Consider the following 12,575-nt stretch of genomic DNA (forward strand, 5'->3'; position numbering starts at 1 on the left):
CCCGAAGGCCCCCGCCGGGCTGCCTGCGCCGCGCCCCGCCCCGCCGTCAGGCAGCAGCCCGGGCAGCCTCTCCCGCCGGAAGCGAGCCGGGCCTGGCGCGAGCGGAAGCCGGAAGTGGCGGGCGCTGACGTGTCGCGCGGCGCCGGGAGGGAGTCGGGCCGGGCTGTGCGGCCGCGATGGAGGCTCTTTACCACCAGACCAACAAGTGAGAGAGGGGCCGGGCCGCGCCGCGCCGCATCCCGCGGGGGAGCCTGGGGCCGGGCTGAATCCCGCGGGCAGAGCCTGTGGGGCCGGAGCCCCAGTCCCGTCTCCGTAGCAGCGCTCGGAGCCTGGCGAGCCCGAGCCGGGATCCCGCCGGGGGCCGGGGCCGGGCTCTCTCCTGCGTGCGGGAAGCCCCTCCCGCACCGCCCCGGGCAGCCGCCTCTGGCGCGGAGCGTGTCGCGGCTCAGCCGTGTCCCGCTGCGAGGAAAGAGGCTTTGTCTGAGGGGGTGGGCGTGGGAGCGGGCGAGGTACAATGGTCCAGACTGGAAGTTGGGGGGTGCCCAGCCATAGGAAGAACATGGAAAGTGCCCTGGGCTCTCTAGTGTCCGGAACCTCATTTTTCACTTTTCCTCCAAATTTCTATCTCCTGATTTGCAGCAAGGGACGGAATGAAATCGTGCAGGAAGCTTTATAGGGATGTTAGGCTAGTTATTGTAGGGTGAACACATCGCCCACCACCACATTTCCAGGATGCAGCATTTCAGCTGACAAGTGCTGTGCTGATTCTTGGTAAGGGTTGGTGTTTATGGCATAAGTCAGTCGTTCTCACGCTTTCGTCCTGGTGACCCCTTTCACACAGCAAGCCTCTGAGTGTGACCCCCTTTATAAATTAACATTTCTTTTATATTGAATATTATTATAAATGCTAGAGGCGAAGCAGGGTTTGGGGTGTAGGTTGAAGGCTTGTGACCCCTCCCCCCCATGTGATAACCTTGCAACCCCCTGAGGGGTCACGACCCCCAGTTTGAGAACCCCTGGCATAAGTGGTATCAGCACAATGACTCTGGAACACTAAAAAATGGTGTCCTATAAATAAGTGCCAACAAACAAATAGCTTGTCTTGGAATTGACATAACTAAGAAAGTTTAGGAGAAAGAGAACAACACAAGAATTACCTGAAGTCTGTGTAGTCTGGTATTCTGTCTCCAACAGAGACCAGCACCAGATGCTTCAGAGGAAGGTGCAAGAAACCTTGCAGTGGGCAGATGTGAGCTAATTTGCTGGCCATGGTATCGTGTTAGTGTTTTTAGTATCAAGTTTAGTTTTTAGTATTTAGTTTTTAGTATACATTTGTTGCGATAATAATTTAACCAAAGTGTCACAATTTAAACAGTAGTTTTACAGTAGTGTTGTCTTTTTCTTTGTAAAATCCATGGCTTTCTTGTTCCATTATTACATCCCTTTTGGAAATGGGAGCAAGGGTAGATAAGAAAGATTGGTTTTAATCTTGTGTACCCTCTTTCCGTATCAAGAAGCATCAATGTCCTTGGAATACACAGGACTTGCCACAATATTTGCTGCTATTTATGTAGCACAACACTGTAAGCTCTTTTAAGGAAGGAACAGTGTCTATGCATTTGTACAGCAAACACAAAGGAACCCCCTTCCCAACTGGGGATTCTGGATGATAGTCATATACTCTATACATTACGGTATCTGTCTCAAGATTTTACTGTTGAAAAGCACTAGTGGATACAACACAGAACAGAGTGGAGTTATTACTAAAGCACTTTACAAAAACCAGGTATCTGTTTGGAAGTATTTTGGAGGCGAGATAAGCTTGGTGAATATAAATTGGCAGGAATGTGGATAAAAATTGATTATTTTTATTAACCAAAACTTGGGTTTTTATTTAAATACAGGGTTTTTAAAAAAAAAAAAATAGTTCAAGCCTGGCCATGCTGGCTTAGACCAGTTGTCCATCTAGACCAGTATCCTGTCTTCTGACAGTGACTGGTGCTAGGTACTTCAGAGGGAATGAACAGAACAGGGTGATTATCAAGAGATCCATCCCATCGTCCAGTTCCAACTTTTGGCAGTCAGAGGTTTAGGGACATACAGAACATGTGTTTGCGTCCCTGGCCATCTTGGCTAATAGCCATTGATGGACTTATCCTCCATGAACGAATCTAATTCTTTTTTTGACCCAATTATACTTTTAGCCTTCACAACGTTCCCTGGCAATGAGTTCTACAGGTTGACTGCCCATTGTGTGAAGAAATACTTACTTATATTTGTTTTAAACCTGCTGGCTGTTAATTTCGTTGGATGACCACTTGTTCTTGTGTTATGTGAAAGGGTAAATAACTTCCTTGTTCACTTTGTCCACACCACTCATGATTTTATAGACCTCTGTCATATCCCCTCTTAGTTGTCTCTTTTCTAAACTGAATAGTCCCAGTCTTTTTAATCTGTCCTCATATGGAATCTGTTCTATATCCCTAATCAATTCTGGTGCCCTTCTTTGTACTTTTTCCCATTCTAATATATCTGTTTTTAAATGGGGTGATCAGAACTGCATGTAGTATTCCAGGTGTGGGCATACCTTGGATTTATAAAAAGAAAAGGAGTACTTGTGGCACCTTAGAGACTAACAAATTTATTTGAGCATAAGATTTATAGTGTCATTATGATATTTTCTGTCTTCTTATCGATCCCTCTCCTAATGGCTCAGAATACGCTCTTGGCTTTTTTGGCTGCCGCTGCACATTGAGCAGATGCTGTCAGGAAACTATCCACAATGATGCCAAGATCTCTTTCTTGAGTGTAATCAGCTAATTTAGACACATCATTTTGTATGTATAGTTGGGATTATGTTTTCCAATGTGCGTTAATAGTAACGCACATTTATCAATGCTGAATTTCATCTCCCCTTTTGTTGCCCAGTCACCCGGTTTTGTAAGATCCCTTTGTAACTCTTTGCAGTCAGCTTTGGACTTAACTATCTTGAGTAATTTTGCATTGTCTGCAAATTTTGCAAAATTTCAAATTTAATTTTGAATAAATTTATGACAACCTATGTTAAGGCCTAAGTTTACTATAACCTATTCAAATAAAATAAATAAAAAATGAAGTAATATGTTTGCTGATGAAGTTTTAAAGAAAGTAAAACCACTGAACCGCATGCAGAGTTTGTGCTAAAGAGGCATTTGACATCCATTTGCCTCTTCTGCAGATGCAAAGAGAGGATTCTTCATTTCACTTTCTTCAGTTCATTTCAATGACTAGTTTATTCAAAATTGAGAAACCATTTGGGAGATGAAAAAAGCAGGAAAGCTAGTTTTTCTTTTCCAATCTATTAATAAAAATGAGGTATGAGAGGATGAGATCTGCTTCTAAAATCTTGAAGCACATGGTAGTCAAAAGCAATCAGTTCAGGTCACTAACTACTGATAATACTTTCTTTGTTTAATAAACCATTGGTTTTAAATGCAAAACATGTTATGATAAACTTACTTTTTTATGCATTTAGCACATTTAAGGTAGTTTTTATTTAACTAATAAAAACAATTATTCGGCCCTTTAGAACAAGATGTTTTAAAGAGGGACTTGAAGAAGCTCTGATGTTGTGTAGAGTCTTAACTATCTTAGACCAGTTACTATGTCCAATATCCCTTAGACATAAATGTTCCTATACTCTGAGGCCCGAAGGTGACGGCGTGATCATTTAGTCTGACCTGCATAGCACAGGCTTTAGAGCTTCCCCACAATAATTCCTGATCGAGCTAGAGCATATGTTTTCGGAAAACGTCCAATCTGTATTTAAAATAGCCAGTGATGGAGAATCCATCACAACTCTAGGTAAATTATTCCAATGATTAATTACCCTCATTGTTAATTATGCCTTATTTCCAATCTGAATTTGGCTAGCTTCAACTTGAAGCCATTGGATTGTGTTATACCTTTCTTTGCTAGATTGAAGAGCCCGTGACAAAAGGTTTTGTTCCACATGTGCGTACTTGTACGTTGTGATCAAGCCATCCCTTAACCTTCTGGTTTTTAAGCTCAATAGATAGGAGGGGCTGAATCACTATAAGGCATGCTTTCTAATCCTTTAATCATTCTCGTGGTTCTTCTCTGAACCCTCTCCAGTTGGATTGTGGACACCAGAACTGTACACAGTATTCCAGTCGCAGTTGCACCTATGGAATACAGAGGTAGTATAATCTCCCTGCTCCATTTAACTGCTAATAAATCTCTAATCTATCTATCTATGGAGGCTAGCTACTAAAAGACACACTGACCTTTGGCATCATGTTAAATGTTCTTCCATATCCCTGAAATAGCTGAACCGTGGTGCTCCTCACTGGTTCCATAAGCAAGCTAGGACTTTGGACACTGTTACTGTGAGCAACATTGGAATTTAGAGTTGTAAAATAGTGAACTATTAACTGGTAAGCATTAATCTTACTGGTTAACCCAGCCTAACCGTTAACCTGCGGTCCGCCGCAGCAGCCCCAACCCCGGGCCAGCAGGAGCAGCTCCAGCCCCAACCCCAGCCAACCCAAGACCACACGGGCCTTGCCAGCCAGCCGGCCGAAGCAGCAGCAGGTCCCACTGGCCCCCTGCTGGCCAGAGCAGCCCCAGCCCCTCTCTGTTTAATTGGTTAACTGATATAATTTTAATTGTTTAACCGGTTAACTTTTTAAACAATATGGCAGCCTTTGTTTGTCCAATGAACTTGGATTTTAAAGTTCAAAATTCGAGACAATTCCCTATGAAAAAAGATTAATTAAAAAAAGAAAATGAAGTCTGTGTTTTATTAGATAATTGCAAACTCATAATCAGCTGATTTATTAAGAGTATTCTTAATGTACATCATAGTGGTACATTATAATGGCCTATGGACAGCCTTTTGATGTCCCATAAGAGGCTTCCCTGAGAGTAATAGCATATCACCATCTGAATTCTTTAGCACAAGTCTTACATACATGGTACTTGCAGCTTGTTGAGGCAGTGGTGCAGAATGCTGAATTGGGTGTCTGGGACCTTCAGTGCTAAACGGGAAAAGAGCAAAGTTCTTCTCAAAACATTTGTTGGACCTAAATCGGGCTGAAAGACAATACAAAGAGTATGCAGCGTAGTTGTAGCCATGTCGGTCCCAGGATATTGGAGAGACGAGATAGATGAGGTAATATCTTTTATTCGACCAACTTCTGTGTGGCTCAGAAACTTTTCTTTCTCACCAACAGAAGATATTACAAGATATTACCTCACCTACCTTGTGTCTCTAATACAAATAGTAACTCAATAGGGAAGGTTTCAGAGTAGCAGCCGTGATAGTCTGTATTCGCAAAAAGAAAAGGAGGACTTGTGGCACCTTCGAGTCTAACAAATTTATTTGAGCATAAGCTTTCGTGAGCTACAGCTCACTTCATCGGATGCATGCAGTGGAAAATACAGTGGGGAGCTTTTATATACACAGAGAACATGAAACAGTGGGTGTTACCATACACACTATAATAAGAGTGATAAGGTAAGGTGAGCTATTATCAGCAGGAGAGAAAAAAAAAATCTTTTGTAGTGATAATCAAGGTGGGCCATTTCCAACAGTGGTTCCCTTAACCCACCCAGCAATATTATTAATGTATCCAGCTATACTCTTAGCCCAGCAGAAGAATCTGTCATATCTCGTGGCCTCTCCTTCTGCCCCTCCACCCCCATGAACATGATACACTTCTGTGGTGACCTAGAATCCTATTTTCGACGTCTCCGACTCAAGGAATATTTCCAACGCATCTCTGAACAGCATACTAACCCACAGAGACCTTCCTACCAAGACTACAAAAAGAAGGATTCTGGGTGGACTCCTCCTGAAGGTCGAAACAACAGACTGGACTTCTATGTAGAGTGCTTCCGCTGACGTGCACGGACTGAAATTGTGGAAAAGCAGCATCACTTGCCCCATAACCTCAGCTGTGCAGAACCCAATGCCATCCACAGCCTCAGAAACAACTCTGACATCATAATCGAAAAGGCTGACAAAGGAGGTGCTGTCGTCCACATAAATAGGTCGGAATATGAACAAGAGGCTGCTAGGCAGCTTTCCAGCACCACATTCTACAAGCCATTACCCTCTGATCCCGCTGAGGGTTACCAAAAGAAACTCCACCATCTGCTCAAGAAACTCCCTGAAAAAGCACAAGAACAAATCCTCACAGACACACCCCTAGAACCCCGACCTGGGGTATTCTGTTTGCTACCCAAGATCCATAAACCTGGAAATCCTGGATGCCACATCATCTCGGGCATTGGCACCCTGACAGCAGGATTGTCTGGCTATGTAGACTCCCTCCTCAGGCCCACGCTACCAGCACTCCTAGCTATCTTTGAGACACCACTGTATTCCTGAGGAATCTACAATCCATCAGTGATCTTCCTGTAACACCATCCTAGCCACTATGGATGTAGAGGTCCTCTGCACCAACATTCCACACAAAGATGGACTAGAAGCCGTCAGGAACAGCATCCCCAATAATATCATGGCAAACCTGGTGACTGAACTTTGTCCTCTCCCATAACTATTTCACATTTGGGGACAATGTATACCTTCAAATCAGCGGCACTGCTAAGGGTACCTGCATGGCCCCACAGTATGCCAACATTTTTATGGCTGGCTGAGAACAACGCTTCCTCAGCTCTTGTCCCCTAATGCCCCTACTCTACTTGCGCTACATTGATGACATCTTCATCATCTGGACCCATAGAAAAGAAGCCCTTGAGGAACTCCACCATGATTTCAACAATTTCCATTCCACCATCAACCTCAGCCTGGACCGGTCCACACAAGAGATCCACTTCCTGGACACTACTGTGCTAATAAGCGATGGTCACATAAACACCACCCTATATCGGAAACCTACTGACCGCTATACTTACGTACATGCCTCCAGCTTTCATCCAGACCACACCACACGATCCATTGTCTACAGCCAAGCTCTATGATACAACCGCAATTGCTCCAACCCCTCAGGGAGAGAAACACCTACAAGATCTCTATCAAGCGTTCTTACAACTGCAATACCCACCTGCTGAAGTGAAGAAACAGATTGACAGAGCCAGAAGAGTTCCCAGAAGTTACCTACTACAGGACAGGCCCAACAAAGAAAATAACAGAATGCCACTAACCATCACCTTCAGCCCCCAACTAAAACCTCTCCAACGCATCATCAAGGATCTACAACCTATCCTGAAGGACGACCCATCACTCTCACAGATCTTGGGAGACAGGCTAGTCCTTGCTTACAGACAGCCCCCCAACCTGAAGCAAATACTCACCAGCAACCACACGCCACACAACAGAACCACTAACCCAGGAACCTATCCTTGCAACAAAGCCCGTTGCCAACTGTGTCCACATATCTATTCAGGGGACACCATCATAGGGCCTAATCACAGCCACACTATCAGAGGCTCGTTCACCTGCACATCTGCCAACGTAATATATGCCATCATGTGCCAGCAATGCCCCTCTGCCATGTACCTTGGCCAAACTGGACAGTCTCTGTGCAAAAGAATAAATGGACACAAATCAGACATCAGGAATTATAACATTCAAAAACCAGTGGGAGAATGCTTCAATCTCTCTGGTCACTCGATTACAGACCTAAAAGTGGCAATTCTTCAACAAAAAAACTTCAAACACAACGAGAGACTGCTGAATTGGAATTAATTTGCAAACTGGACACCATTAAATTAGGCTTGAATAAAGACTGATAGTTGTTGTGTCATTACAAGAAGAAAGAAAAGGAGGACTTGTGGCACCTTAGAGACTAACCAATTTATTTGAGCATAAGCTTTCGTGAGCTACAGCTCACTTCATCGGATGCATTCAGTGGAAGAACATTACACAAAGTAAAACTATTTCCCCATGTTTATTTTCCCCCCTACTGTTCCTCACACATTCTTGTCAACTGCTGGAGATGGCCCCCCTTGATTATCATTACAAAAGTTCTTGTTTTTTTTTCTCTCTCCTGCTGATAATAGCTCACCTTACCTGATCACTCTCATTACAGTGTGTATGGTAACACCCATTGTTTCATGTTCTCTGTGTATATAAAATCTCCCCACTGTATTTTCCACTGCATGCATCCGATGAAGTGAGCTGCAGCTCACGAAAGCTTATGCTCAAATAAATTTGTTTGTCTCTAAGGTGCCACAAGTACTCCTTCTCTTTTTTCAATAGGGAAGGGCTGGCTAGTCTATTATTCTACTAGTGCTTTAGAAAAATCAATAATAATATTATTGATCATAAGTAATGAAGGGGCTAGGCTTGTGTTGCTCCCATTCCCGTGTCCGCTTGCTGTATGGTCATGTCACCTGAGCTGGCTTTTGGCTGTAGATTTTTGTCAATTTGTTTGATTTCACAGGAACTCAGTATTCAAGATAATCTCTTGTTCCCCTAGATCCAGAGCATTCCCATGAAACCAATAACTGAATGAGGACTAGATCTACCGATTCAATTCTCTGATTGTTTTAGAACACTTTTCAATGTCCATAAATCCACAATCAAGGAAGAAGGTCTTATTGGTTAAAAAAAGACCTGGTTTAGAGAGGAAGTGAAGGAAGCCATGAAAAGAATACATAACAAATGGAAGATAGGGAATGTTGTTAGTAACAAATATAAATCAAGATTGCATCTCCTCTAGGAACTATTTTGAGGCAGTTCTCTGGCCTGTGTTATACAGGAGGTCAGGTGGTCACAATGGGATACTTCATAGACTGACTTCCTGTATCACACAGGCCAGAAAACAACCAATCTTGATTTGAAAATTGTTTTCCTCTTGATGGGTACAATCTGGGCTCCATTATGTATGTTTTTCCCAGTGGTGCTGAAGGGCAGAGCAGCAGTTCTCTCCTTTGACAGCTAGAACTTCCCTGTTTTTTCCCTTTTTGACCCTCTGGCCTAATAATCTTAGTCTTTCCAAAACAGGTGGTCTTGTTGGCAGAGCTAGTGGTTCCCACCATACCACTCACATTGTTTGTTTTGGATGTGGTTCTTGACACATACAAGGTAACTGTGTTGGCTCACTTTATGGAATATATAAAGTGAGTGGGGTCTCTTGTTACTCTATTAACTTTGAGGAAACGTTCGGAAAAACCTTTGTCAATTCAACTGGATTTTTACTCTGGTCTTTACCCCTTAAATACTGCAGTGACAGGTACATATTGAGAGGGAACTTTGGTTTCTGGTCTTAAGGTCTTCTTTGTGCCCTCACACTCTTAGGAAATGCTGTATGGTGTTTGCATTAGAATAATGGAAACCTAGTTCCCGTTCTGAATGTTACGTTACACTATATATTTCTTAGTATTTCAAGTCTGCCACTTGTTTGTACTAAAAAAAATCTTTCCAGATTTAATAGCTGTTGATTGACTCTAATTCCCATTTCTTCCTTCTCTTCCTTTGATAGGCAAGTCCATGAGGTTCAATCTTACATGGGTCATCTGGAGACCTCTGACAAGCAGTCAGTGCACTGTAAGTTAACAACTAAATACGGCAACTCAACTGTTGGTGTGATCTAATGCAGTGGTTCTCAAAGCCGGTCCACCACTTGTTCAGGGAAAGCCCCTGGCGCGCTGGACCGGTTTGTTTACCTGCTGCATCCGCAGGTTTGGCCAATCGTGGCTCCAGGCCAATGGGGGCTGCGGGAAGGGCGGCCAGCACCTCCCTTGGCCCGCGCCGCTTCCCGCACCCCCCATTGGCCTGGAGCGGCGAACCACGGCCAGTGGGAGCCGCGATCGGCCGAACTGCGGACGCAGCAGGTAAACAAACTGGTCTGGCGTGCCAGGGGCTTTCCTGAACGAGCGGCGGACCGGCTTTGAGAACCGCTGATCTAATGCTCATGGGTTGGGTTTCCTATTAGCATTTAAACTCAGATACTTTAAGATTCCATTAGCTGTTCTTTGTGAAAGGAGTTCAGTCTTTGCCTCCTGGGAATGAAGCAATGTCCACATCACAAAACTAAAATCTAATTACCCAGTTCAGTTTTATGTTGGATTTAAATAAGGCCAAGGCTTTCTGAAGGATGGGTCAGAAAAAGACACGAACCCTAGTATTTTTTCAGTTAAGTTATCCTCCAAACAGCAGCTTTCCTATTATGAAAATCCTCATAATGGAGAGTTGATGTTTGGTATGGTTGTGCAGATCTGACGCTGCAAAAATCTGGAACTGAGAATGCCAGATATTTATGTGAATGTGATTGCGTCAAGTTTCAAATTGTTTACATTTTATACTGGATTGTTAATCCTTTGTAATATCTTTTTAAAGTAGTAAGATCTGACACAGGCTGATAGATTGACCCATTGTTCATCTAGTCCAGGGGTGGGGAACCTTTTTTCTATCAGGGGCCATTGACCCACAGAATAAATCAGTCGCAGGCCACACACAGCCCCACAGGGCCATGGAAAGAACAGGAATCTCTGCACGGCCCTGAGTATCCTCAGAAGACTTGTAGCTCTCCCAGGTTTTATAGTATCCCATTGATTTTTGTAGTTCCACTAGGCTTCCATAATGTCGAAGTCCTTATCTGCTGTGAGGCATTGCCTGCTTTCGGTTTTAAGTGGCTCTCGTTTCTGTAAAGAACATTTATAGTTCTTCTTGCTGCCCAGGTGCCTCTTTTTATTAATCTGTGATGTCAGCAGGGTTTCAGAAGTTTGTGTTCTTTTGCTGCCCCTGCTCTAGGTCAGTTGTGTTTTTTGTGTCCGACCCTTTATTAGATTCACAATTAACACTGTCTTTGATGAATGTCTGTCTGACATACGGGCTCCTTGGCCCCTGTCAGCTTTCCTCTGGCTGCTAGTTTAAACCTAAGTCAACACCTTTTTTATTTTATGTGCCACCGTCTGCTTCCATTTTGATGAAAGGAGTGGCCCTGTTCCAAAAGGTATAGTCTCCTCCTTTCCCCAAAAGCACCCTCTGCCTAAGAAATTGAAACCCCTTTTCTCTACACCATCGTCTCAATCATGCATTGAGATCTGAAGTTCCCTTTGCCTAGCTGAACCTGCATGTGAAATTGGAAGCATTTCAGAGAGATCTACCACAGACCCCCTAGACCTAAGCCTTCTCCCTAGTAGTCTCAATTTAAGGAATTAATTCAGAGAAATCTTATGGCCTGTGTTATACAAGAGGTCAGGTTAGATGATCACATATGTCCCTTCTGGCCTTACAAGCTATAAATTTAGCTGCCAAAACCTCTTCTCTTTTATATCTTCCTAAATCATTGGTACTCTGTGATGGAGGTGAATTTCCTGACTATTACACTGGTGTTACAGATTTCAAAAATAAAGGTATAGAGTCAATTTCTGCCTCTGCAGGTGAGCGTGTGCAAACATACAAACTTGTACTTGAGAACTCGTTCTCGGGAGAAGTTAGGCAAATTCATGTGTCTGCTTTTCAGAATTTAATCTGTCAGTTTAAAGTTTGTGGAAGAGGGGCAAAATCCAGGGTTTGTTGCTACTTTTTTAAATGATAATATCATCATTATGCCAGTAATTACATAATTAAATTAGATTGATGTGGGGCCAGGATTTTTGTATTTGTAAAACAGTAAATACACTGCTCCATAAATCCAGTGAGGCATACAGCACACCTTCTTGTGAACTTGAGGAATTCATGAGGGTAGTGCTGGTCTTTTGGCTGAAGAGCAGGTCTGGAAACTGAGAGATCTGGGTCTTATTCTCAGCTCTCTCTGTATACTCTTGGGCGAGTCTCCCTCTGAGCCTCCATTTCTGCTTTTGTAAAATGAGATGATAGGTTAATTAACCTATCTTGCAGGAACGATCTGAGTCTTTGAGATCCTTGGGTGGGAAGTGCCACAGAAGTACACATTTTATTGAATAATTGACCCAGGGTTCATTGAGCCAAACATGCAGGTTCATTTTCTTTGTCTTAGTGTGCTCAGTCTGTGTTTAATTTCAGATGTTTTGAGGCTGTGGTATACAATAGAACAGATTTTTAGAAGTGTCTAGATGTCTAACTCTCCTTGTTTTCAGTGGGATTTAGGCACCTAAATATCTTTCCAAATCTGGACTAAAGTGTCTCCAGTTCCTTAAGACAGTGCATTGTATATTTAGTCTCTTCCAACAACTTGTTTCATTCTTTTTCCTTACAGTGGTAGAAAATGAGATTCAGGCAAGAATAGACAGAATATTCAGCAACCTGGAACGCCTGGAGATCCTGTCCAGCAAAGAACCTGCCAACAAACGACAGAATGCCAAACTGTAAGTGCGTGCTTTCCTTTCCAGAGGATCTCAACTTTGCAATATTGAGCCTTCTTATCTCTGTCTTTTAGTTAGTTAGTAACCATTATGCCTCTAGCATTTAGGGCAGCAATGAAGCTACTCCATTCCTGGCTGTTTCTGGCAAGCCTTTCAATGGTTCCCCAGCTGTGCCCCAGGTTTTTCAGCTCAGCTTCCACAGCTCTTCACCATTTTGTTTTCAAGCGGCCTCATTTTCGCTTGCCTTCAGGTGTCTGTCTTATTGCTGTTCTGGTGATGGAATCAGTTTCCATCCAACGTACATGGCCAATCCGTCT

General features: G+C 43.3%; 1 protein-coding gene across 2 annotated transcripts in view; it reads left to right on the forward strand.

The window, feature by feature from the left end:
* Positions 1 to 63: 63 nt before the first annotated feature.
* GOSR2 (golgi SNAP receptor complex member 2) overlaps positions 64 to 12,575 on the forward strand; it is a 32,319-nt gene continuing 19,807 nt past the window's right edge. The window contains exons 1-3 of one of the 2 annotated variants that reach the window (XM_074940523.1): positions 64 to 205; positions 9,453 to 9,517; positions 12,153 to 12,261. In XM_074940523.1, the coding sequence (XP_074796624.1) occupies positions 177 to 205; positions 9,453 to 9,517; positions 12,153 to 12,261 (203 nt within the window). In that variant the 5' untranslated portion in view covers positions 64 to 176. The remainder of the gene's footprint in view (positions 206 to 9,452; positions 9,518 to 12,152; positions 12,262 to 12,575) is intronic. The other variant, XM_074940522.1, reaches the window with a different exon arrangement.

This window comes from Natator depressus, chromosome 27 (assembly GCF_965152275.1).
Source record: "Natator depressus isolate rNatDep1 chromosome 27, rNatDep2.hap1, whole genome shotgun sequence".
NCBI lineage: Eukaryota > Metazoa > Chordata > Testudines > Cheloniidae > Natator > Natator depressus.